The sequence below is a fragment of the Porites lutea genome, chromosome 4 (assembly GCF_958299795.1).
Source record: "Porites lutea chromosome 4, jaPorLute2.1, whole genome shotgun sequence".
NCBI classification, from domain to species: Eukaryota; Metazoa; Cnidaria; class Anthozoa; order Scleractinia; family Poritidae; genus Porites; species Porites lutea.
Window position 1 is genome coordinate 27,480,212 of NC_133204.1, and position 27,809 is coordinate 27,508,020.

The 27,809-nt window shown below is 39.2% G+C and overlaps 2 protein-coding genes across 7 annotated transcripts in view; both read left to right on the forward strand.

The window, feature by feature from the left end:
- The first annotated feature begins 1,910 nt into the window (after positions 1 to 1,910).
- LOC140935230 (QRFP-like peptide receptor) lies at positions 1,911 to 14,529 on the forward strand. 4 transcript variants are annotated; one of them, XM_073384771.1, is made up of 3 exons: positions 1,911 to 2,080; positions 12,222 to 12,275; positions 12,478 to 14,529. In XM_073384771.1, the coding sequence occupies exons 1-3, from the start codon at positions 2,068 to 2,070 to the stop codon at positions 13,692 to 13,694; spliced, it is 1,284 nt and encodes a 427-aa protein (XP_073240872.1). In that variant the 5' UTR covers positions 1,911 to 2,067; the 3' UTR covers positions 13,695 to 14,529. The 4 variants fall into 4 exon arrangements, with proteins under 4 accessions (XP_073240872.1, XP_073240873.1, XP_073240874.1 ...); XM_073384772.1 differs by lacking the exon at positions 1,911 to 2,080 and adding an exon at positions 7,983 to 8,097; XM_073384773.1 differs by lacking the exon at positions 1,911 to 2,080 and adding an exon at positions 8,148 to 8,247.
- Positions 14,530 to 17,038: 2,509 nt separating this feature from the next.
- LOC140933167 (RRP12-like protein) overlaps positions 17,039 to 27,809 on the forward strand; it is a 56,742-nt gene continuing 45,971 nt past the window's right edge. For all 3 annotated transcript variants that reach the window (XM_073382683.1, XM_073382682.1, XM_073382681.1), the window contains exons 1-5: positions 17,039 to 17,452; positions 20,225 to 20,254; positions 21,237 to 21,290; positions 22,024 to 22,100; positions 22,212 to 22,317. In XM_073382683.1, coding sequence (XP_073238784.1) covers positions 17,117 to 17,452; positions 20,225 to 20,254; positions 21,237 to 21,290; positions 22,024 to 22,100; positions 22,212 to 22,317 — 603 coding nt within the window. In that variant the 5' untranslated portion in view covers positions 17,039 to 17,116. The remainder of the gene's footprint in view (positions 17,453 to 20,224; positions 20,255 to 21,236; positions 21,291 to 22,023; positions 22,101 to 22,211; positions 22,318 to 27,809) is intronic.

The following is a 27,809-nucleotide window of genomic DNA, read 5'->3' on the forward strand; positions in this document are numbered from 1 at the left end:
CTTTTCTTGAAAATAGGAGTGAGTTCTCCCCTTTTCGATATAGCTGGCCAGTTAGCAGTTTTAATACATCTATTGTGAAGATTCGTCACTGATGGTGCGATACCCTCTGCAACTTTCTTTATTAACTTAGGCATCATTCCAGGGTCACTACAAGATTTTTTAGGATTGAGGTTTTCAAATGAGTCTTGTACGTCTTTCGTATACACAAGTTTGAATTAAACAGCAACAAAGCAATTATGCATTTACAAAAAAAAAAAAAAAGATAGCTAGATAGATAGATAGATAGATAGATAGATAGATAGATAGATAGATAGATAGATAGATAGATAGACAGATAGATAGATAGATAGATAGATAGATAGATGAGAGTATACTCAGTGGATATACTTTAACATTTGGACAGATAGATGATCTTTTGTAGGCAATGTAAATCTACCTGGAGTTATGAAAACCGGGTTATAGCAAACATTTTGTAATTTCTCTTAACTTCCTCGGTCTAATAGCTTCTTCACTGAGTTGTTTGCTTATGCCTCTTTTTGTTTGTTTTGTATTTAGGGATTTTTGTGGAAGTGGCTGTAGACATAATTTCGGGAATTTCTGCCCCCCCCCCCCCCCCCACCCACCCCCCCTCACTCTCTCCCATTTTTTTTTCGATCCTACCCACAATTCTGTAATATATAGATTTAGCCAGGGCTAAAAGCGAGGCTCCCATTAATAAATTTATAATTTAAATCAAACAATAAACTTGTATTCCACAATTCAGATAACTTTAGAGCACATTCGTGTGACTTTCCAGGGAAAGGCCAAGTGATTTTACAAAAAATAATTTGTAAACAGCCCAAGAGTGAACCAAATCTCACATCGAGTTGATAGCCTCATAAGTACACCCAAAAACTGGCAATCATCTTCGATCACATTTATTAAAAGCCATAATGGCTCTTGATCACCGTAGATTAATTAGGCCTGGAAAAAAAATTCCGGCCGAATTTTTTGCGTTCGACAAGTTTATTTTACAAAATCTTGCCAACAAATCTGGGTGCGTGTAAACCAACCTTTTATATCATTTATACATCACATCTGAGGTGAAACAGTACTATGAGGCACTGTTTTTATCATACAGACCTCGGACAACAGAATGCAGTATTTCACAATATTGCGATACAAATTGCTATTCAGGACGAGGATAACTTCAAAAAAACACTTGACCTCGATGGGTCGACACCTGAGCCCGCGATACAGTCAAGTGATACTGGTCAGCGGATACCTTGTTTTAACAGCTGTCAATGGATGACAACATTGACGTGTATCAGTTTTTTTCGATCCTACCCACAATTCTCTATTAAACACAAGTGACAGTTATTTGAAATCAGTGCGCGCCTAAAGCTGGCTTCGGTGCCGTTTAGCTGTTAACATTTCGTTGTTGGTCATCTTGAAAAACGTTTCGCGGAGAGCATCATGTAAAGCTCTGAGATGGGACAAAGTTATTATGATTCGCATCGTCCAATATCGTATTGTCGTTTCATTTGGTTAAACGGATCAATCATCCTGATCAGGGGCGGATCTAGGGGGAGGGTGCAGGGGGTGCGCACCCCCCCCCCCCCCCCCGAGATGACCTGCGGTTTTCTTACACAACTAGTATTCTGCAAAAAAAAAAACTATGTGGTTTATTGGTGTTGAAGTAGAACAAGAGACGAGTGCACCCCCTCCTGAAAAAATCCTGGATCCGCCCCTGCTGATCCTGGCTGAAACAGAAAGATGCGATATTGTTCGCTTTTCTAAGGTGACCACTAAGTCTTTGGCCTCGAGAACAGGCTCTTGGAAGTCAAAATAATTAGGCGACAGCGACATTGCATTTCTGCTGTGACTCTGTCGCCCGTGTGATTTGTACATCCGGGAACTTGAATAAGACGAGTGTAAGAGAAAAGTTCAGAGGTGTATATCTGCCAATAGGCTGAGTTTTTACGAGTTATTCGATGACATTTCGCTGGTGTTAAACGTCAGAAGATTATGCGTGGCTGTTGATAGTTTTATCAGTGCGGCGAAAGTGTGTGATTGTGTGATTTCCGCATGGTGTTGACAGGTATGTGGTCGCGTGGTTGAGGTATTTCGCCAAAATATTCTGTGCCGGCCATAAAAACGTTTCTTCGGTGTTTAGGTTTCCTGCTTGTACTTTGGAAAAGCAACTCTCGACTCAGTAAAATTGGATCTAGGTCTAGTTTTATAAGGCTCTAATGGCTTTGAACTAAAAGGCCGGTTTTTGCAGATAAGAAATAGATAATTTGTGTACTAAAAAAAAAATTCAATGTCGCTCTCGCGAAAAAAGTAGTGTTTTGCTATCTATTTAAGTTGTTATGTACGCCTTAACTAGGCACCTTTTCGCTGCAGTTCATTCAACTTTAAAATTTCCAGACTGAAAAAAACACTAGTTTGAAACTTCACGGAGTCGGATTACTGAATAAATGTTCTAAAATTTCAGTGCGTCTGAATTTGGACCCGTTGAAATGTTTCTTGTAACTACTAACTTACTACCCATCGTCAGATAAAGGCTTTCAATCGGCCTTTGAATGATATTTAATTGTTTTAAATTGCCAAGTAGCAGAATGAGTTGATTTTTTATTAACCCGGTTTTCAAAAATCCAGGTATAAACAATATGAATGAATGTTCGAACGTACGAACGAACGAAAGAACGGATGAATGAATGCATCAGTAAGTAGAAGTATTTTCAATGATTTCTGTTCATTAAATTAATAGACAAAGAAAACAGTGAAATGTAAACCGCATGCGGTTTAGCCTTCTTCTACGTATGGACCTCCTTTCACCCATGGCAAGCACTCCTTGATTGCGAAAAGAGAACCAAAATCTAACCCTGAATTATCATTGCAGGACGTGATTCGTACCTTCTTATAACAAACCTACAAGCCTGCGTGGAAGGCTATATGGCTTTGACAAGCACTTCAAAAAATGTATACGTTATATTTTTCAATAATAGCACTGTTTACTGCAATTTACTATTTTTAAGTAAATAGCGTTCACTCTGTGGTTCATCTAGAAGGGATTAACCTATCCGGGTTCAAAAGGAACCGCTTTTATTATACCGAGTTGCACAGCTGAACGTTTCATTTATGAGTCCCAGTGGGAAATGAAAACGATTACGTCAACAAACCTCTATTCAACTGCACTGCAGCAATCGAATTTACATATTTACAGGTCTGTCAGTTTTTCAGATCATTTCTGTTTAGATTTTAGGATGACGAAACTAGCACTTAATGAAGAGTTGTTACTCAAAAGCTAGACAACCAATTTTTCCCAGTATTTTTTTTCCCAATGATTACGTGGCCTATTTCATTTTAACAACGGTTGGCGTAGATTGCCCTTCTCCAGGCCTCCCTCTCCACCCCCCCCCCCCCCCCTCTCATAAGAAAGAATCAGTCTGACTGATTCAGTTATAGCTATTTCCCTAGCTTAACATTGTGAACAATTCGCCAACATTTCTGTTCTTTCTTAGGTGCACGTTGCAGCTTTTCTTAGAAAGGAAATACCGCATGCTGATTCTTTTCTTGAAAACTTCTAGTGCAATTGAAGGGGGGAAACATTTGTTTTCTAAAGTTTCTAGATGAATCCTTTATTTGTGTGATATCTTGATTGCATTCATTTGCAGCCTAATTTAAATGGTGTGTGTTTATCGATGAAGTTGAGCATAAAAGCTTTTGCACTCTAGCTAGACAGGTGCAGAACGGCGCCTTTGACCCAAAATATCAGACAGTTATTGGTTTTGATAAATAGCGATAAACTGACAAAATTATTAATTGCCAAGTGCCAATCTTTAGAGTGGTGTGATCACAATCTCTCATAAACGGAATAGGCTGCTCTCATTTCCTTTTGATGCCGAGAGTACAGTTTGACGTTATCTGATTGAATCGAAGAATCAAAGGCCAAAAACGCTGAAAATCTGAGAAATTGATAGAAAGAGGTGGTCTAAATAGGATCTCCCTATTGAGGTATGCCTTACAGTACTTTTTAATCCAGACGTTTTTAGCGTTTCATAAAAAACGTAAGTTGCATTTGCTACATACCACCGAGCATTATATAATTATCACTGTGAACAACGGTCCTTTTTTCGCCGAAGATCTAAGACACGCCGGCCTAGAATTGTAGACTGAACAGAGCCCTGCACGTGCCGGTTGTGAAAGCCTTTGAGGATGGTCCTGAAGGGGGGGTACCAGTCCCATTTCCCAGCCCATTTTTTTTCGAAATCCCACTTCCCAGTGCTCAAATCCCATTCCCACTAGCAGAATTTGGAAAAAATCCCAGTGTTATACATACCACCTCTTTTCGCTTCGCATCCGCAAAATTACAGCTTCTAAATACAACCCAACAAAGACCCAAAAATTCACAAGGATTTACAAAGATGTTCTGAAGATAACAGGATCATTTCAGACAATAATAAAACTTTCAAGTAGCGAGTTTATAGCGATTAGTCCCTGCCACTTCACATTCCTGCCATTCTTGCCTGCAGGAAATCTGCCATCCGACTTGTAAGTGTTCTTACTCTTCCCAGTCTGGTCAGACGGATCATGTTCATTGTTTCAAGAGCGCTGTCTACCTCTTCTTCTGAGTCACTGTCACAGTCGCTCGCACTAAAGCTGTCTACCCGTTCGTTGTTGGGAGACTCTGGTGGTAAACTGGCATCCTCATTTGAATCAGTGAATTTAAATTGACTGGTTTTAAGACCGTTTCAGTTTCATATAAGTTCAGAGGCAAAGTGCCCACCTTGTCCATTGTGTTATCTTGTCTTACATTTCGTTTTCTGACGGATTTACCATGCATTTTAGCCCATGCCCTCATTTCAGCTTCCTCGTTTCTGGTTATCTTCTGTGAGGTTGGCTTTGGAATTTTGATGTGAGGTAAGGAAACTACATGTGATGTTGGCAGTTTGTAATAGGAATTTGGATGTGTGTAGTACGCTGCTGCCCACTTAGAAACCCTTTTCACTGCTTCCCATTGATCTTTAGTTCTTATGACGAAGGGGGCTTTTCGTGAACATCCCGCTTCAATGAAGTCGATGTAAAACACTTCGAGAGCAAAACCTGCAAATCCCCTTCGTCTACTCGATTCATCTATGCCACACATTCTTCGTATATTTTTCTCCATCCGAGTTTTTGAACAATCCAACGGTAAATTCAATTTGCAGTTTTCTGTGTTTATAACTACATTTTTAGTACAAAAGTACTTAATTTCTACGACAACAGTGCGAGTCGTCAATTCTGCTCCCGCCGTAGCTCTCGCCGTGTTGTTTGTATCATACAAATACACATGCCATGTGGACTTTTGGTTTTACACGCACCGCTGTACGCAAATATCGTTGACCGCAAATCGGGGCCATTCGGGGGAAACTTAGATAAAAATGCTAAAAATGGACTAGAACAAGGTGCATTAGCAATTTTCTGACGTTTCGTAACCCCAGGAAATAAGTGATGCCTCGACTGATCATGGTTCCAAACTATTTATCCCATTCCCAGTGACCAATTCCCAGTCCCAGTGGCTTAAATCCCATTTTCCCAGGGCAAAAACTGGCCAATCCCAGTTCCCATTTTACCCCTTCAGGACCCTCTTTGAGAAGTAGTTTATCTCTAGACTTAAGTCTCCCTTAACTTCTGGGAAAGTTTTTTTATCATTACGTAACATTTTTTAGCGCGTTCACCCGCCATTCAAATCTCAGTGCAGTTCGAATTTGCCACAAGCCTCAAGGTCTACGTGCATTGATGATGTTGAAAATTGTAATCATAACTCTCCACAAGTCTTACCCGAGTAGTATGTTTCTTACACAAATAACTAAGAAGTTCTGATAAACAGCTGAAAGATGAAGCACTTCAATAAAATTCATGATGTGATTGGCAAAATTCACAATGACGACAGCCTTGCGATTTTCATATATTAAGAAACATTTGTTTCATGAAACAGACCTTAAAACATACTTCTTTTTTCTTTAATTTCCTTTTGGCAGAGAAAGCGCTTTATTTCTTATACAATGTCGAAACTAACCTTCAGGTAGATTTCCGGAAGAGTAGAAAGTATGACTTTTTGGGTGGGTATTTTAAGGCTCAAACGAATGAAAGATGGCATAGTTTTTTAGAGGTAAGAATTCTTATCTCGTAATAAATCAATAAATATTATAAATTTCACTTCATAAATATAAATAAGCCCTTATGTCAAATTTGGGACATTTGTTTTAAGACCAAACACTACATGTATATCGGGTAAAGTTATATACAGAAAATGCAGTTTGCGTAGTCCACGTTCTACCGGCTTTCCTCTATATATTTATGGCAACTCGAAATTTTCCCATCGTAATGCTAGTTATTTAGTAATTATTGCTTAGAAACGTCTAGGGAGAAGTCTACAAATTTTGTCAATGCTGTTATAGCTTGGCTTGTATTTTCTATTTATTCTTCATAGGTGACGAATTGTGAACCAGGACTACCAGGTTAAGACTTTTTTTCGCTTTACGAGACAGAAAATAGAAATAAACCAGACGAGTAAATAAAGGTAAAGACTAAAGACGATAGTTGACGATGGTGCTTGTGGTGTTTTTGACTGAATGACGATGACCATAGCTGCTGCTGCTGCGGATGATGGAGATGATGACGATGTTGATGATGATGTTGTTGATAATGATGATGATGATGATGATGATGGTGAAGATGATGATTATGACGACGTTGATGACGATGATGATGATGATGACAATGACGATGTTGATGATGATGATGATGATGACGATGTTGATGACGATGACGATGTTGTTGTTGATGATGATAACCTTGATGACGATGTTGATGACGATGACAATGTTGTTGATGATGATGATGATGATGATGATGATGATGGTGAAAGTGGTGGTGGTCATATAAATAACGTATCTGAGACTCTGATAGAAGTATGCACCACTTGAAAGATCCAAAAATTTACCAGCGTGGAGAAATTTGGGCGTTTCCTTAGTGTTACGCTCAGCCCCGATTGGTTGTTTACCTCTCTCGCAAATTAACCTTGGTCTGAGCAAAGCAAAGTGTGCAATTTGAAACCGTGGCAGAGTGAGGAAGAATCTTGCATTTGCCCAGAATCAAAAGGCGATGATTTTATATCTTTTTATGCATAGCTTCCGTTATAGCGAATATTTACGATTACGTTGCTGATAGATTTTCCTTCCGTGCCAAATTCTTTCTCAAGGAGATTATAAACAAGGGTATATTAATTAGGGGTTAGCGCCAAGTCATTGTTAAAAATATTCCGTGGCTTATTGGCAGATGTTCTTCACTGAAACCTGATAATAATTCAAGAAATTCTTGGTCAACTACTCAACTTGTTTAGTTTCAGATTGAAGAACGTGTTGCCCGTCACACCTTCATAAAGCGTATTAACAGGGAGAAGATACGTTCACTCAGCCAACAACATTTTTACATCCTGTGAGATGCTTCCTTCTTCACTGTAAGTGAATTTTCGGCTTTTCATGTTACAACATCTTGGCTTTGAATGCTTTAAAGAGCAAATTAAATCCCAACTTATCAATTTAGTTCATCAGTTATTTTCATGATTTTATTGTTTACCACCAGTTGAATGATGTTTGCGATGAAGATTTTACGGTTGCGAATCTGATGTAGACTCCATCTATGCTGCGGACATTATGAATGATTTTTAAAAGTTATAACTGTCAAGTTAAGAAATGATTACAGCTTCGTCTTCATTCTTCGCAAAGTAAACCATCAAAAAATGTAGACTTGTTTGCAGTAAACAAGGTAGATTATTTTAAAAGGCGTTACCAAAGTGTATAGTTTCTGCGAAATATTTAGAATATCTGCCTGCCGACGTTAGTTCCTTCGGACAACAGATTTATCGCTAAACCAAGTTAAGAATCCCCTTGCAGGAGAGGGAAAAAAGAAAGAAAATGAAAAAAAAGAAGAAGAAAAAAAAAGAAAATAAATCACTATCAAGGTTTTTCTATGTGTTTCCGAGGTTACGTGACTATTCCTTTGTTTATCAGCAGACGAAAGTGGAATTGTGCCTATCACTGATGACCCTTTGAAAATAAAGGACAAACGGTGAGTTGTTTAAGTGCAGTAAATATACATTATACATTTTTCCCCGAGGCAAAAGGACGATAGCTACATTTTATTCACTGTAATATTGGCGAGTAGTGAGGAGGTGGTAGAGCGCTCAACTGGTGCCAACATCCTAGTGAAAGCCTTTAGGTAAGAACAAACACTTGATCGGAGCTACTTGTTTATTTTATGAGGATTGTATAGACTGTAGGTGAATAGCCTGCACATAAATGGTTATCACCAGATTTTATTAAGATCAAAGTACGTTTCCACAAACCGATAAACTGAAAGTTAATCTTAGTCTAAAACCGTGTCATCTATTAAAAATTCACAAATGGAAGGTTTGACTTACTTTTTGAAGGGCTTTTAAAAATGCGCGGTTGTTTATGGGTATCAAAAATGTTATAACGATAAGATCTAGAGATTATTAGTATAAGCCACGATATTGGCTCAACGAAATCCTTCTGGAGATTATACCGAAGACGATATGGGACGTTATTTTGGATATTTTGATTCCGGTGTGTTTAATTACGTTAGAGTTCGTAGTGCTTCGTATCCGATTAGTGAATCTACGATAATGATTATACTTACATTTTAATTAGCGAATTATAGGATGATCGTAATCTCTAACTATTACTTTTCGTCTCTTCAGTTGTTTTTGAATAGGCAGAAAAGGACTATTATGAGCGAATTGCAACACAATATATAGAACGGCCTTAATTTCCTGTTCAAGTCTTCTGCATGGTGGTCATTTTTTTTTCCTGAGAAGAGCAGGGTTGCAATCGTTTAATTGCATTTCAAAACGATCATGTGTCTCGGCGTAGTTTTCTAACTTCTACATGGGGTATGCACCAAATGACTCTTAGGTGACGGACTAACACCAACAGCTGTTGGCCAAGTATTTTCATCTCTTGCGAATCGAAGGAAAGCAATCGAAGTTATGGAATCTATTCTATAAAGCAACAAAACTGGTATTATTCAGCACTGACATATTTGACTGGATTCACCAGGTATTCAAGCAGAACGTTTCATAAATTCATTTCCATCTAACAGTTCGTTTTCTCCGGTTCATTTGTCAGGAGCCTTATTGAAAGGCCGCTTCTGGTTTAGCTGGCATAAGAGCTATCTACCGGTATCGCAAACTTCATGGGATCGAACCGCATTGAAGCCTGATTTTAGTCGTTGTTTGTATTATATATGTTTTGTATTATATATGTTTTCTTTTCGCACCTGCTTAAACTGTGATTATCTTATCTGTTTCATCTTTCTAGATCTCCCGCAGTTCAAATTAATGAATTTTTTAATTTCATACCCTTTACTACAGTTCGTGCTACAAAAAACATGAAAATCCAGGCGCGTGGCCAGCCTATAGACCTGTAGGCCTGGGCCTACAATATTTGGTTTGATCACTCTACCGCTTGTAATAAATTAGGCGCTGTTAGGGTGAGCTAAAAAGCTTAAGGGCTCAAAGTGTTGGTGAGGTCGGTGCGTACTAGTCATGCGTGCAAAAATCAGGAAAAGTGGAAACGAAAGTCAGCCATGCCGATGAAATCTCAAGTGATTCTATAAGTCCAACAGCGCACAGCGACGCCGATGATACCGGTGATTTGGCATTCAATCCAAGCGATGATTCCGATCAAGACACCGCCATTGCAGCAATGGAAGCGTGCCTCTGTGACATCCGTAGCTGCATGATCAATGACAAACTCATGATCAATGATTCCAAGACTGAGTTTATTCTCACTGGGACGAAGGCGCAGCTACAGGGTTAAAAGCGCTACTCTAACTATTGGCGAATCCATCATCTCTCCCAGCACAGAATCCCTCAGAAACTTAGGGGCCTGGTTTGACTACCAATTCAACCTGAACTTTAACATAACCAAAACTTGTAGGGTGCTTTTTTCATCTACACAATATTAGGCGCGTCAGAAAATATCTAAGCATAGAATCTGCCGAGAAATTAGTCCACGCTTTCATGACAAGCAGGTTGGACTATTTTAACTCACTTTTATACGGACTACCCCACTGCGCCCTCACTAAACTGCAGCGTGTTCAAAACGCAGCTGCAAGAATTCTATATCTAGCACCACGGTATTGCCATATCACACCAATATTATACGAATTACACTGGCTGCCTGTAATGTTTAGAGTAGAATTTAAGATTATTACAATCACTTACAAAGCAATCCATGGAACAGCTCCTAATTATTTATCATCTCTCGTTAACTTTAAACCTAATTCTTCCTACAGCCTCAGATTAAATAACAAATATCTGCTTTCAAATCCAAACTTCAGGACTCTCCCTACTCTTGGTGACCGAGCCTTTGTAGCCGCTGCACCAAAACTGTGGAATAATCTTCCGTTAGATCTTAGATGCACCTCCGATTTTGAAGTTTTTAAACGTAATTTGAAGACCCACCTTTTTAAAAAAGCCTTTTCTGATATAATGTTGTAATTTATAGACTAGATAATTATTCATTCTTGTAATTTTTAATTGTAAGGCGCATTTGAAAACTGTATAGTTGAATTTGCGCGGTATGAATTAATGATATTATTAGTCCAACAACTGGCACGCACTGCAATGCTATGTTCACACTGGGACAACGCTTTGAGGTCCTTTTTAATTACTTTTCAATTATTGGATGATGCTTTCTAAGATTTGAAATATCATTCAAATCGAGGAGGGTCAATGTATCAGTGACAACCTCCCAGTTCTTCATAACTTTTTAGATAATATATAATTGTTTTATTGTTCATTCAAAACACGCCATACTTTAATACATGCTTACCTCGATCGATGTTAAGTTCCCCTCTTATTTTGCCTGTTCCTCCCGCCCCCCACCCCCCCACCCCAACTTCAACTTCATTCCCTTTTTTATTATCTGTTATTGGAAAAGTTGGAACGAACAAATACTTAATAGGATCATGCGTAACAAGCGTTTTAACTTATTTTTCACAAAAATATGCATCTTTTTACGAAACGTGAAAAAATTTCCGCCATTTTATCCAGCTCTACCAAACCTCATCCCGCAGGGATTTTCGGGTGACGATTTTTGTTCTTAGCCTGTTCTATTGACTTCATTTTACCGGCAGGGTATCGTGACGACCGGGGGCCACTCTATAACCACAAGACCTCTCATAATACGACCACCAAAATTGCCACGAATAATGTATTCATTATTTCCAACAACTAGGCATACCTTGATTAACACAATGACGCAATTTGATGTCATTTTGACGTCATATTGTTGAATTGCAAAATCCAAATTTTATCAACATTTCTCTTCTAAGCGAAAACTATTTAAATAGTAAGGTACATCGATAAGTTCTAAAAAGATTGCTTCCGGGATATAGGAGCAATTAAAAGAATTAGAGATTTTGACCCAACTCCTACTCTCGATTATATATCTCAGATCTGTCTGAATTTTCTAAAACGTCGTTAACGACGCGGCGCCATTCATCGTTAAAGATCTGCTATTTTGAATAAATGAAATGTATTTAGCTAAAAAAACCGCTGTTAAAAACTGAATCCATCATCTGTTATTTGGTCATTTTAAATGGATGTATTTTTTCTTAACTCAGTCACTAAAAATGCCTGGATTACAGTAACAGTTGTTATAAATTTCATGAAATGTTGCTAAATTATGTGTAATGGTAAAATTCAATTTGTAAAAATAAAAAGGCAAATTTTGAAAGTCACGGCAGTCAAAACTTGCTTTCCATGGTAACGTCAATCTTAATGTATACGTTACGACGACTTTAAAATATTCCTAATAGTTCTAAATTAAGTGGCCAAAGCCTCCTCCCCTGGGTCTGAACAGGGTTAAAGAGGCAAAGAGACGGTATGTTGGTCGCTTGGACTACTGGCCTTTAGACCGATATCGCGTGTGCAACCATAATAAAGAGAGGATAACTTCTCTCTTGCCACAACCCAATGGGCACACACGGCTTTCAATGTTATGATATTACAACTTAGAGAACGATCCAAAGGCTACTTTAAGCTTTTATTTTTCATGTTACATAGGTATTGAACTAAAAGGTACTTATGATGAACTTGGTTTTGAAGATCGCTGTATTCTTATTTTCTTGCATCTCTAATTTTTGGCCATTTTTAACCTCAATAGACAAGATGACTTTCATGGGAAATTCTTCTTGGAATGACACGAACTTGACCAAATGTAAGTAATATTCGCCACTTCACGAGTAGAAATGAGAAGAGGACTGTGAGACTAGATATAGAAACAGCTGCGAAAACAATGGGCGGAGAAAAAACCTTTGAATGGATTGGCATCCCACCAGCGACATCAGTCTTTATTTCTATAGATAATACTGTGAAGTTTCTAATCAATTAATTCAACCACATATACTTTTTTTTTCCAGCTGATAAAATCCAAGGGATTATACCAGCCGACGCAATAACGGAAAACATAAGAATCATGATGACGTCACTATATGCGATCTCTTTCCTTGCTGCACTTGTTGGAAACTCCCTTGGAGTGTACATCATATGTTGGAAATGTGGAACTATCAAAGCAGCCACCAATCTACTAATAGCAAACCTTGCTTTTTCCAATTTGCTCATCACTTTAATTGTCATGCCCATGTCGGTGACGTACCTGTACATCGGAAACCGCTGGCATTCGGGGATCGCAGGAACCATAACTTGCAAGTTCACCCAATATCTGTTCTTGTTTCCCATCGCCACATCCATCCTGACCATATTGGTGGTGTCTATAGATCGTTTCTTTGCTGTGTTCTACCCGTTGAAAGGGCAAGTTTTTCGTAGGCCCAAGACCATGACAGCCTCGATTTGGATTTGTTCGGCGATACTCATGAGTCCAGCCCTGGCAATTTTCCAGGTGGTCTCTGACGGCGACGAATCATGGTCCTGTGTACTCTACTTTGGCGAAAATCAACAAAGGGCCGACACCCTTTTTAAAGTGTATTACAGCCTCATTTTTGTTGTGCTTTATTTGTTGCCTCTACTTATTATTTCTATTCTGTACTCGCTTGTTTGCTACAAACTTTACATCCGAAGACTACCCGGGAACACAGGAGCCCAAGCGTATAAGATTGCAGTGGAGAAGGCGAAACGCAAGGTTATCAAAGTGCTTGTTATGATAGTGGCCGTGTTTGCGCTGTGCTGGTTTCCCGCTCATGCGATGCATTATCTCATTGCATTCGATAGAGACGGTTATTCTAAAATTCCCTCTTATCTTTTCCCCTTATTTCTGTGGATCTCTCACTCAAACAGTGCCATCGACCCATTTTTATACATACTACTAAGCCACAATTTTCGTAGAGAGTTTCGCAAGGTTATAAATCAATGTGGTCTTTATAAGAAGAAGAAAAGTTTTCACAGGCGCCTCTCGAAACTCTCAATTAACTTATCGAAAAGAAATTGGGATACGAGACGCATAAGTTCTCGTAAGAGTGGTTCCAATTTCTGGTCGTTCCGCAGAACTGATCTGTACAAAGCGGAATTGGACGAGGAAAGAAATGGAAAATACAATATTCAACATTTGAACGCAGCTAACGAAAAACCAGTTGTAGAAGAACTTCTCAGAGCAGCGCCCTTGGGTGATCATGTTTTGTAGTCAAGTGCCTTCATTTTTCTTTAGGCCTAACAATGAGAAAATCTCAATGGGGTGATAGCTTTGACGGTTGATTGCAATTTTTTTCTAATTTTGACGGTTGATGGTTAAATTTTAGAGCTTTCGACGACGTTTGACGGTTATTAAGTGAATATTTAGTTTAAGAGCTACGTATACAGTAAAAACCCGAGTATAAGAACTTATGTTTTTCCATGCTAAGCTAAAAAGGTTCATATAAAAATGGTGCTTACTGGGAAATTAGGCTACTCAGGTTCTTAAACAGCTTCTTATTTAATAAGGTGCTTGTCTTTGGTGGGTGTGGCCTATTTTGGGCCTATTTTTGGTATTGCATGCATAATATGTAATTATAAAAATCCCTTTAATTTAAGCATGTTAAAGCCAGTTATGAAGGATATATAGATCTACATGTCAATTTTCTCATTGCCAGGGTTTTATCTTCATTTTACTAGCTGGTGGAGCTTGTTCTATTAAATTTGTGTATTCAGTGTTTGACTCAATTTCTCAAAATAAGAACCTGTTTCAAAATTTATATAGACTAAAACAGTTTCTTATGTAAAAGGGGTCTAAATGGACAATCTTAGCCTAACAGGTTCTTAAAATCTGGCTTCTTATACTCGGGTTTTTACTGTACTCATAAAATTTCGAAATATTTCAGATAAAAGCAAGTCTTGTTATATCTAGAGAGAGTTTTTTTGCGAACATAAGAACTTGTTTTTCAAGTATTGAGATTCTTCAGGAGCCGGAAGTCCGTGAAGATTGGCTTAAATAGGAAGATTTGAAATGCCTTGAAACTTTTGGACGGTTATTATTAATTTGCATTTTTGATGGTTGACGGTGAAAAAAAACCTTTTTCGGCGGCTGGCGGTTAACCCCATTTAGACGCTCTAATGATCACACCCTAGCTGACTTCATAGTATGCGTGAGTGCCTTCAATCACTGAGGCTGGTGAGACATTTTTTGGGCATTATGGCTCATGATTCATGCATGCACACATTGTTTGCAGTTCTTCAATTAACGTCTTAATAACTGATGTGGCGCCAGCATTAAACTAAACTTGGAGGACTTCCTAAAGAGCGAAACTGTGACAGCTTATTAGTACGTTATCAAGTTAGAGTTGAAGATGTTACAGATGATAAGATAGTTATAAGTGATTAATTGTTAACGGTGTACGTCATAGTTATAAAGCAAGTTATCACAGATGGAATTTGAATAAAAATGAATAACGCGCCTTGTGTATCGATAAAATGCAGCGCTCCAAGGACATTTAGAATCCGAGAAACATAGCTCTTATAAACAAGTCAGTTAATGAATAAAGAAAAGGTTTGTTAACTTTTTTTTTATTGAATGTCCCATGCATGAGTTCCGTGCGCTCTTGCTGGTGACGTAGGACGAGAACAAGTGATTTACGGAAATACTTTTACAATGCACAGATTTCCACGGAAACTGTACAAAACTTTAAGTAAATAAATAATAAATTGGAATAAATTAAAGTCCTAAATACGCACCGGTATGTAAGGCGCCGCTTGTTCTTTAGCTGACGCAGAGAGCAGGTATGATTCATAGTAAAATCAAAGCAAACATTTTGCTTGTATTAGATTCTTTAGCTGATAGCTTTTTACCAGATTAGTAAGAATAAAAGCCTGAATAGATAACCAACTTTGAAGTTTATGGAAAGGTGTCTTTTCTTCGATTCTTGACCCGAGGTCTCATGCATCTTCAGCCGGTCTTCTGGGGAGAATTATTCCACGATCATTCCAGAGTTATTCTCATTGATCTTTCATATACCTTCAAAAAAAATGTTAGTAGTGGGTGTATTTTTATCTAACGCTCACAGAGTTGCGAGTTCATTCATCTGACCTGCCAGGGTATTTTTTGTATTACTTATGACATTTAGAGAGAGAGGCTGTCCGTAGTCGCCACTATGTATAAGGGAATCCAAGACAGTATACGGGACGAAAAACTGAATTTGCACAAACTTATCCCTTGCAAATATGTCGCAAATATATAAATACTGAGGAATAAACATATGGAAAACATGGTAAATGCCACATTGACCTAGTTATTTGCACCCCATTTTTTGGTATGCAAATGGATCATTTACTTCTCAGTATTTACAGATCTGCGACATATTTGCAAAGAGCAAATTTGTGCAAATCCATTTTTTCGTCCACTTGTGTTGCCATTCAGGATTCTGCGCCTTAGATTCCGGATACCAGACAATGGATTCCCGGTTTCTTTGCTAGTGGAACTTGGATTCTGGATTCTAATCGTCAGTAGGATTCCGGATTCCTTGAGCTATATTCCGGATTCCAAAACCCAGGGTTGCGGATTCCACAAGCAAAGACTCCCCACGGATTTCGGAAACCAGATTCCCTTACCTGTGGCGATCATAGTTTCGGTTGACAGAGATCAAAGAAAGGACTGTTCTTTATCTCTCTCCCTACTTCCGAAATTTTCTTTTTTTTTCTGCTGAAACTCTTGTTCCACGAATCACCCACATCTCAACATAATCTCACAATCATCGGGGTTTCCTCCACCCTTTTCCCATCGCGGAATAAAACTCCGTTCATTGAGGCACAACATTAGTGAAAAACGAAAGAAGAAACATGGCTGGAGGGAAAACCTTGTCGTTTCTCGCCAGAGTCTCTTTGGGTCATGGGATCTTGGTAGTGCGCAACTTGTAACCAACGTTTTGGACAGTTTTCTCCTTTTTGGCCTTTTTGTGAGGAGGAAATGGCTTACACAGTCTACACATGCGTTTTTTTTTGGAAAAATGTTTAGGAAAGAAAGGGTTTAGCAAGTAAGAAACGCAGTAAGTTTGGGATAATGACGTGCATGCATTAAGGTCATTAAGCGTCAGTCGTTTGCAGAAGGCGTGTTACCCTGGTCCAGTGGACGGGCAATCCGGCGGGAACGAGACTGATAACGCTTGAACCACGCAAGACCAGAATAATAGTTTTGGCAAATTACATGTTTCCCCTAAAATCTAATAATAATATCAAATACAATTCCAATCCAATATTGCCGAGAAAAGAAGTTCTGGAGTCGAGCACCAGGTTTTTATGCATGTCCGTACGGTCATCGTGCCGCCGGTTTACTGTAGGGAACTTATATGAAGCTACGATGGCAACGGGAACCGAACGTCAAAAATACAATAGGATCTTAAGCAAAACCGTCAGAAACTCTGCACTTGATTCACTTTTCTGTCGTTGCTCAAAACGACTTTTTAATTTGTGTAGGTACGTAACATTAGAACATTCATGATCCATACACGACGTAAGTACTTGTGTACCGCTTTTTAAAATAATTGCAGGCTCAGTAGTACAAGACACGCGGCCTGATGCATTTCACAACGAAGGTAAAACACATGTAGTTTTCTGTGATATTTTGAACAAAATAGCATCATGGTCCGTCTGCGAAAGGGGAAAACAAAGCGCTGGCGAAAAGGCCAAAGTTGTGAGTCAAATCCGGCGATAAAAGTGCACAGAGAAGCGGTAAAGAGGGGCACAATAGTAGGACAAGCAACGAGAAACTCTAACCTGACTGTGGAAGCGCTCGCCAGGCACGCAGTAAAACATGATGAAGACGGTAATGTGGAGCTCAAAGACGACGAAGGAGTGAGCATGAAGAGTGGGCAGACATTCGGTGCTTTTAGTGTGAGTGGCTTGACTGATTGTTCGAATCCTGTGTTCGCTGCTGTCAGGAGGTTTTGGGATTCTCCTGCGACGCAACACAAAGAGGTTTGTTTTCTTTTTTTTCATAGTATTTTTGGAGTAACCACAGATTGCAGGCCTTATTATAAGGTCTTAAACAGAAGTGACTCGGTGGCTTGCTAGTCATGATGAGTGTTTAAAGGACTAGCAGAATATTAACTACTTAACCGTGAGGTATGACCTCTCACGCGAAAACGTTCGTTAAGGCTGGTTTACTATCGACGGAGTCGGAAGAGCGCTTATGACCCAGTAAAAATAAAAAATTGGAGTGGTAAGTGGAGTCATACGTGCGATGGAATCGGAGTCATTAGAATCAGAATGTTTCCATTTCTCCTGATTCCGCTTACAACTCCATCACTTAGGTTCCGCTTATGATCCAGTGAAAACCAGATTGTCGGAGTCGGAAACAGAAGCGGAAGGATAAACTGATAAAAATGCACGTTCCCACACTTTGTTCTTCCTCCTCTGCTTCCGACTCTGACAATCTGGTTTTCACCAGATCATAAGCATAACCTAAGCGACAGAGTCGTAAAGGAAATTGGAACGCTGTTTTCACTAGATCGTACGCTCTACGCTTCTGATTATGACTCCGCCTCCGTCACTAGTGAAAACCAGCCTTTATGGTCTGCTGTTTTGAAATGGATAGCCGTTTGTGTGCCATTCATCAGCCGTTCGAAATTGTCAGCAGTTTGAACAGCTCAGGCTATCTGTTTGAAAAACTTGTCAGCCGTTCAAATGGCTTGAGCTATATGTGCAAAAACATTGTTATCCTTTCCAAAGTCTAGGGTTATATGTATCTGTTAAAAAAAAAAATTTCCCATTCAAACGGCTGGAGCTATCTTTTCCAAAAAAATACCTGGTTTCTATCCCAAAAGAATTTCGTTGCCAGCCATTTGCATTGTCAATCTGTTTTCTAAGGCCATGTCCACAAGAATCCGGACAATTTTTCAAACCGCATATTTTTTTATTTCAGTTCTTGTGGACTGGGTCTTAAACTGCTCTGGTGGGCAGTTTCAAAACATTGCAATTTTGATTATCCCAACTCACAAAAACCAACATGGAGGGGGCAGGTTCCTTTAGTTATTCTCCACACTCATTTCCGAGAAATATGGCGCATTTCGGCTATTCTGCGTGTAGACAAGTGTTCAATGTTGTAAAATGCAAGCATGTGTGTGCCGTGCTATTGATAACACATTTAAAGGCCCATGTTCGCCCTAGGTGCATTGCGCGCCCAGTACTCCAGAAAAAACATTTCACATAGTTGAAAATCGCTGTCTTCAGTGTGTAGAGTCAATCGTTGTTAATCTTCCACAGTTCGCTAAATCTGGTTGAAAAGAAAGTCTAAACAGGTTCTTTTGGTATTTTTCTTTACATCTTTTTCGATATTTTGCTCTGGTTTCAAGCCTTTTTGTTTTTGTGAGTGTTTGTTGCACTGTAGTACTTTCGATGGCGGCGCCATTGAAATGTACGGTCGGAAGACTGCATCAACGGGGTTGTCGAAGTACGCTTGTCTCTGTGAATCCGCCTTTTTTAATCTCTGGGGAGATGGGAAAGAAGCTCTTGGCTTCAAATTCTACAGACAGTGTGTTTGCTGAGTTCCTTTTACATAGAATGTTCAATTGTAAACAAGGGTCCCGTTGAAATCAGTTGAAAGCAAAACAAGCGAGTCAATCTAACATGAACAATACTTTATTTAAATTAACCCATGAAGCGAGTGATATCCTTAGCGTAAACTTATTAGCTTGCATATCATGATTAATCAGTGTTACCGAGAACTATTATTAGCAAACCAATCCTTAGCAAAACCCGAAAGAAAGTGTAACACAGCGATTACAGCGACAAGACTGTATACAGTGCTGATTCAACGCTTTGCAAACACAACTTCTCTCTCATTCTTTCGAGAACACATACCTAAGCTTCCTAAGAATTAATGCAAAATAATAGATTGAGGAATCAAAACATTTCACAGTCGAATCGGGCTTCAAGAAAATCTCACCTGGTGCTTAGACGTTTCATAATTTTATGACCTTCATGGTGTTCATCGGACTCAATGAAGCATCCATTCACTACCAGCGTAAATCTTGAACAGCTTTCTCCGGAGACATTTAACAAAGTCGTCGATATATCTTCCTCCATTTGGAAAAGAATTAAACTCTTATTGGTGTCTTTGATACTGTCGCTTTATAGAGACAGTATCAAAGAGCTTTGGCCAAGCATGAAAAAAAAGCTAGTATCTGTCACAGTTGTTTTTAGTATCGTCCACACATTGCTCCTTGACAGTGGAAGCCAATCTAAACACTGCATTTGACAAAAGAGGCGTTTCAAAACAAAAACACAAGTGCGCAAAGCCGTTTGGGTGAACTTGGGCCTTTAAAAACTATTTTCTATACTTCTATCATTGTTATTAGCCACTGAACTTTAGTTCTTCTTTTACACTATTCCAGAGACCACCTTATATTTAATATTATCAATGAAAGTGCATAATCTGGACAAAATAAGAAACTAAGTAACCATTTAAGGGTTTTTAGCATTGGATAAATGTACCATGAAAAGCCTGTGAAAATTGTTAAAGTTGCTGTGAATCTAAATTTAGACAGAAGAAATGTACTTCTTGAAGTCTTTACTAGAAAAAAGGGGCAAATTGCCACAAAAAAAACATTTTCGGCTACTCCACTTTGCCTGGACATTCCACATACTTTTCCCACATACTTTTTTGTTCCTTTTCAGGGCAGCTGATAGTATTTGTTGACATTTTAAAAGTCACTATAAAATTATCAGTGCTGTTTTTACTCTTTCCAGGTTTGTGCTGTGCTTGCTGCTGTCACAGAGGTAAGGACCACACATGTACACAGTGCTGTCAACTCTCCCGGATAATCCAGGAGACTCCAGATTTTGGACTGTATCTCCCGGTCTCCAGATTAGAGTATGAAATCTCCCGGATATTAACCAACGTTTGCCATTCGGTTGTAGACTCGACTTTCCGACCATAAACTTTGAAATATTTTGCGTTGTTTGTGCTATTTTACTGTTAAAATCAAACATTTCCTCAATAAACGTTGGTGTGGTATATTATGCCATTGCAATGTACCAAGAGATACTCAATAATGTGAAACATTGCAAATTTGGGATGATCGGGTTAATAAGTATTTGTTGCACAAATGACGTCGTATACCATGCGATATGAGGTCATCTGTCATCCCATCCCTATCAATTCCCCATATTTGAAGACGTGGGGGTTGACAGCCCTGTGTACACAGTTCAGTGTACATTGTGCTTTTAGTAGTCAACGAATAGAGCAATGTTCACTTGACCTTGAATATTTATGCACTATCCATTTGAAAGCAAATGTAAGGAATTCAAATGTAAGAATTTAATTGTTTTATTGAATAGACACAAACTTGTGCCATATTTGGTTGGTTAGTGAACACGCAATGTATTCCCAGCTGAAAAAACAAAAATTGTAAAATTAATGAGTTCCTCATAACTTTGGCTACAGGCTGAACTGGGCTGCCAATTGGAGGATAGGTGACAAAGTTGTCCTTGTCGTTAAGACTGGTGCTGTCAGAAACAGTACAGTGGACATGAATCTGCATAGGCAGTTGAGAACAGTTAATGGGATAAATGGGATGAATGGGATAAATTAAATGAGTGTAACTTGAAAATGAGTCCATGGACTTTTCCTCACTCTTCAGTTTACACTCTTAGCATTTTTTATACATGCCTAATTAATGAGTGCCTGTCTAAATGATTTATTTCATTAAGCTTAAACTTTATTAATAGGTAATTAAATGTCACTGGTTCAATTTTGTAGGTAATTAAGTCAAAAGGTGGCAAAGAGTCAGAAACAGAATACTTTGCAGCTTTGGTATGTTTAATTTTCGTGTTTTTTTTTTTTTTTTTTACAGTCAGCTACAATTTTAAAGAATTAGTATACAATGTTTGGAGAGTTAAGAAAATAAATGTACAGTACAGTGTAAAGGCCCTGCCAGGGTAAATTCCAACAAGCGACATGGCCCAAAAAGTAGCGACAGCGCATAAAATGAAATCGCGACAAGAGACTACCCTCCTCGGCCAAATTGCGACAGTGATGGCAAAGCCGACCATAAGCGACAAGCATTTATAAACACCAACACGAGACGTTTTGAAATTCAGACAGGGCCATGGGACCCCTCCCCCCCCCTGGCAGGGTCCCAGTGTACATTGTACAACCTGCTTGATATAACAAAGAGCCAAGGGACTGGCAAAACTTGTTTGTCCTAACAAGATTTTGTTAAATCCAGGTGCCATGCAGGTGTATAGATGTGTGTCCATGTGTGTACATGCATGTATGCTATACATGTATATCATATTAATTTACTATTACTGGGGTAAAGAAAATAGTTCGTTATACCACAGACTTTGTTTTATGGAGGTTTGTTACATCGAGGTTCCACTGTAGATAAAGCCTGCTTTGTAAAGGGAAACAAACATGTCAAAGAAAAAGCTGCAAGTGATACTTCAGTTAAAAGGTGAAGCCTGGCTAATCCCGAACTAAGCTTGGAACAAGACAGTGGTGTTAATTCTGAAGTAACTTATAGTTTTTGTCTTTTAATCATTAGATGACAGCTCTTGAGTCAGCAGATGAAATTGAAGCTGTTACAGCAATAACATTCCTGTTGAGTTTGGTTATTAAAAGGTACAGTGTACATGTGACCTAAAATAGAGCAACTGGTTCTCAATTATACAATATTATAGTTTCAGTTTTCAGTTGGTTCATGTTCAATTGCTTTTTATTTTTCTTCTGTAGTGTCCCTGATGCTATCCTCAAAGCAAAATTTTCCAAGTCTTGTCAAGTTCTGGTAAAGATACTGTCTGCTCATGCCTCAGATGGTGCTCCAGGGCTACTTAGACCTGTAAGCTTTTTAATAATTTTATAATTACCAACAGTTCATTATGCCATATATGTACTGTAGTACAGCTGTAAGCAGCACTTTGTTATCAGAACATCATCTGACTTGAATAGCTAACAAGCAGACCTGCCACTGTATGACCTAAAAGTGTAATACTCTACAGTATTATCTCTATGACTATTCACTGTTGTAATGCAATGTGGCATGAATTTCATTTCTTTTTTTCCAGACTTGCTAGTCATACATGTTTGGGAGTGAACTTGTTGTTGCACCTTGGCATTTTTTTCTCACATTTTATTTTATAGCTTTTTTGTGAGTTCTTCAGTTTCCCTCTATCTGCAAAAAGCAGTGTTTCCAAATTGTAATAGGTTTTTATCAGCAATCCACTGTACAGATGTACATGTGTATACGTTAGTTTTCATTAAAAACTGAATCATTGGGTAATGCAAATCTAGAGCTGTGATTGGCTTAGCCATCATGGTTTATGAGCCATTATACCATAATATTATTGCTCCAGTGTGGAGGTGACACGAGTCCACATACTGATGTTAATATTTCTTAACTTCTTACTTCGGTAAACACCTTAGGCCCGGTTCAGACACCGAACTTTTCATGAGCGGAACCTAGTTCAATTAAGGCTGACCCAAATTATTTAGACCGGCTAAACTGATTCAGACGCTGATCTTAATTCCAGCCAAACTAAATTCAGAAGGCGAAAAATGCGCATTTCGGTCAAACTGCTTACAAAATACGTCATAAGAATTTACTCATTAGGTATGGTACATGAAAAGTTCGGCGTCTAAATCAAAGGTGTTCCAAAGTTGATGCAAAGGCGAAATTCCGGCGCGGCTAGGCAAAAAGAACGGCTGAGCTGTTCCAAATTGAAACAGGCATTCCTAATTGATTCAGACGCACTTTTCATGTAGTTAATTCAATGTGGTGATGTCATTAAAAACACAAGAACTAGGAAAACTCTACAAAAACTTGCGTCAACTAACCGCAAACACAAAAAACTGAACCCTTTACTAACAAATTGCGAGGCGCTTTAACATGTGCCCTAGCCTGCATTAGAAAGAACTTTGTAGTTAAATATAGAAATTGCGTTAGTGTGCGCATGAAGAAAACAAGATTTCGGATTAAAAGTAAGTGGATTAAACGTGCGGCTAATCTCCGTAGCTACACTTTAACCAAATTATTTATGTTTCTAAATCAACATAACAATCATGGATAATGTTACTCTGCAAATCAGGCATTGTCACTGGAACTTCTCTTAGCCCACGCTTTCCAACAGGAGTTGATGTGAGAATTTGTGTTGTTTTCCTTCTTCTGAGGATTTCTAGATCCAAGCTTTATCTTCACAGAACGAACGAGGCCTTGTTGATCCGTTGAAGTATGATCTCATGATCTTGCCAAGGGGCCACTTGTTTCGTGGAACTTCTTCTTGAACGATTATGATGTCACCAATTTTCAGATTTCTCTTTGGCTGAAACCATTTTTGTCTCGAATTGAGGTTGATGAGGTACTCCTTTCACTACCTACTCCAAAATTGTTCCGCCAGAAACTGGACCTTTTGCCATTGTTTTCTGGTGTAAATTTCTTTCTTGACGAAATTTCATGGTGGTGTAAGAAGTGTCTTGTTCTTCATATGGTGAGTAGATGATTTGGCGTTAGAGGCTCTAAACTCTTTGTATCGTTCAGGCATTGATAGGTCGATGGTCGACTGTTGATTGTAGCCATGATTTCCTACAAGAAGGTGCACAGTGAGGACATGTCGAGCCTTCCCCTGCAATCGTTGAGGGCAAAGTTTAGAATGCTTCTTGTAGTCCTAATCTGTCTTCCCATACTCCTCCCCAGTGACTTGCATAAGGGACATTCATAAAGAATTTGCAGCGATTGGTTGTCAGATATGATTGAATCTTGTCATTATCTAACTCCTTCATGGCGTTTGCAAGTTCATTCCTTGCTCCTGCAAAGTTTGAGCCTTGGTTGGACCTTAGCTGTTTGATTGGTCCTCCAATTGCTGTGAAGCATCTTAAGGTATTGATGAAGGCATGGGTTGTCATGTCATCTAGCTGCTCTATGTGCACTGCTCAAGAACTCATGCAGGTGAATATCATTGTGTATCTGTTCAGTTCCTTTCTTCTTTCCTTAACTGTGAATGGCCCAAAGCAACACAGTATGTAAAGGGTGGGGTAGATTCCACTCTATCTTCAGGGAGATCTGCCATCTTCTGGCCTTGTGTTGGTCTTCTCTGTTGTCTGCATTGTACGCATTTATAAAATGTGTGAGGCTACGGCAGCATTGAGGCCTAGTATCCGTATTCCATTGGAACCAATTTTGTTCATCATCATTCCCTTTCCTTGATGCTTGACCCTCTTGTGAAAAAATGATCAATGATCAGCTTGGTTACCTGAGAACGTCTTGGTAGGATTATTGGGTGTTTAACATCAAATGGTAAGGTAGAATTTTCCAGCCAATCATCAATGAAGGGATTCAACCTTAACAGGGGCTTTGCTCGGTGAGCTTGGGTTTCTGCTCCTTACGACTGAGGCTTGCAATTTCATTCTTGAATGCTGATCGTTGGAACTCCTTAAAAAATTAATAAGGATTTCAACATCTTGTCGTACAGCTACTGTTGTAGTACATGTAACTGTCTTTGGCTTGTTCATCTTGAAGGGTCTTCTCAGGTATGAGATTACTCCGACTTCCCTCATCCAGTTAGAGAATCTTGACACCTAGTCAATTAGGTTGAAAGATTCTTTAACCACAGTCGTGTGTACAGTTGCCTTAACTTCTGAGTCTCCAATTCGAATAATTATTTGGAATCTCTTCTTTAGTGGTCGGGATTTTTTTCCTTCAAAGAATGCGGGTCCAGTGAGCCAGTTTGACCTCATTAGTTCTTCAGCACTTGATCCTCTCGAGTTGTGATCTGCTGGATTATTCTTGGTGTCAATGTGTTGCCTTTGCTTGGCGTCAGTGCTGGATCTGATCATCTGTACCCTGTTGGCGACAAACATATGGAATCTTTTGGTGTCATTGTCTATGCAACCAAGTAGCGGTACTTCTTTGGAGTCAGTGCAAAAGTATTGTTTAAGATTGGTGTAGTTAAATTCTTCTTGAAGCATCACGCCAACTTTTGCGGAAACTGTTGCAACAGTGAGCCCTAATCTTGGTATTGTAGTAATCTTCAACGGAGTGACGCAGGCTGACTTTCGCATCCTTAATGAGGCATTCACGTTTCCATCTTCGTCCTTCACTCTAAGGTAGCAGCATTGTCTGCAGCAGTGAAATTGTGTAACTCATAGCTCTTCTTTTGGCTCGTCATCTTTGGCTTAAAGCATCTTGGAATATGTAACTCCTTGAGGCACAGGAAGTCAAGTTTCCACTGCTCCTACCGTGGTCGAATGTCTTCAGGCAGAGGCTCATCCCAGCTGACACCTCTCCTACATATTTCCGGTAGTATCTTCTTTGCTCTTAATACCAAGGGGGCTAGAAATCCAAAGGGATCATAGACAGACAGGACAGTTGGAGCTTGTAAGCGGTTTATGGCTACTGCACGCCAAATGTTCTCCCTTAAGAACATCATCCCCTCCCCTGACACTATTGAGTCTCATTGCAGTATAAGGATCCAACTTCCAAGACGTCAACACGGTCATACCAGAAGAATTAATGACTTTGTAACTTATAAATTTCAGTGAATGTATGTAAATGGTTAATTGTATGTGACAATGACCTTCCCCAACAATTCAGTTATTGCTGCGAGTGGGTGAAATAAACAGAATATCTATCTATCTATGTAGACAGTGGCAACTGTTGCTAGTACTCCTCTTCTAGTTAAGGGCTGGTCCTTCAGAATTGATGGAGAAACCAAAGCAGTGTAACCCCACTGACCGCTGAATACCAAGGACTCTTTCTATAGGAAGTTCTTCTGATGGCAGATCCTTGCTGCTGATGGGTACACTTCTTTCCCTTGACTATCCATGCACTTGAAGCCGTAGCTGGGACAACCAAGCAAAGATATTGCTCCAAACAAGTGCACTTTCATTCTGTACTTCTTGGGCTCTTGCTTGATATCTCCATTAGGCCACCAAAGGAATCGCAAATAGTCATGGTCAGTTTCCCATACAACAAACTGGTGAAACATCTTCTCCACATCACAAGCAACAGGATAAGGATATCTTCTGAATCTGCAGAGTACGCCGTCAAATTGCTGGTTAGGTCAGGTCCGCTGAGTAGATGATCATTCAAGGAAGTTCCCTTGAATCTTGCTGAGCAGTCAAATACGACTCCTATCTTGTTTTTCTTTGGGTGATAGACACCATAATGAGGTATATACCACTTCACTCCTTAGTCTTGTGCGAGAGCTGGCGCTTCTTTTGCATCTCCTCTTAAACACTTTTTCAAGAATTTGATGTAGTCGTCTTGGAATTGTTATTTGAGATATTCAAGACGAGTCATCCCTATTGAGCAATTGTTAGCAATAGAGGCCGCTCCTTAATTAATGGCAGTGGCATTTCACTTTGTCCATTTTTGGTTTTTCTGATTCCCTCCTCCATAATCTTAAGGAATTGCTAGTTTTCTTGAGAAGTCTTGTTATCATTTTTACTTTCCTTGAAGTCTGACTTGAGTATTCATACAATGCCATTCATTGTTATGGCAGGTACATGTAGCTCCCTTACAACAACCCTTTGGGAAAACGACCTTACACTCTCCGCCTGTCCACCACCTACTATGCTCCATCCGAGTCCTGTCTTGATAGAGAGTCAATGCTTGAGAGCAGGCATATCCAACTAGCGAGCCCACATTACATTCCAAGAGGTCGAGCATTTTGTCTTTAATTGGTCGCAGGTGACTCCAGTTCTTAGCATTGGTTGTAGTTGGTATGTGGTCTTCATCGGCTGGTATTGATGTACTTGTGTAAGCAACAGGTATTGGAATCTTGAGGTCAGAATAGTATCCTCTTACTTGAAGACCTGAGACTCTCTCGTAGTCAACGGGTGACTCTTGACTAGTGATAGACCTCACTCAAGGCTTAGCTGATTATATTTCTGCATCAAGTTCATTGCTGGTTTCTTTGAAAATAGATGTCACTTTGTGTGACAGAGTTTCAGAGTTTCCTTTGGCTCTTTAGAGTTCTCTTCTATCTTCTGGACAGAATAAACAGTCATGTCACTGACATCTTTCAGTTTTGGTTCTTGATGCATTTTAACTGATGCAGATCCTAATTTTTTCACTGCATTACAAGAAGAGATAGGATTGGATTCACTTCCACTTCAGCATTGATAATGGCCATAAAGGTCTTGAAATCTGGATATCTCTTTCGTTCTATCATTTCTCTTTTGGCTTCTCTGTTCCATCGAGAGATAAGCCAGTCTGGTAACTTGGCAAGCAACTTCTGATTTTCCATATAGTCATTTAAGATGGTTAGATCCTTGATTGTTTGCATCGCTGTTTCTATACTTGTTAAGAAATCAACAAATCCTCTGAGACCTTGA

Bases quoted from the DNA above. Each gene is read 5' to 3' on its own strand.
- LOC140935230 (XM_073384770.1), top strand. From the start codon at position 9,756: ATGGAAGCGTGCCTCTGTGACATCC. The intron at 9,781-12,221 runs GTAGCTGCATGA...TAACCTCAATAG, and splicing joins AGCGTGCCTCTGTGACATCC to ACAAGATGACTTTCATGGGA. The intron at 12,276-12,477 runs GTAAGTAATATT...TTTTTTTTCCAG, and splicing joins TGACACGAACTTGACCAAAT to CTGATAAAATCCAAGGGATT.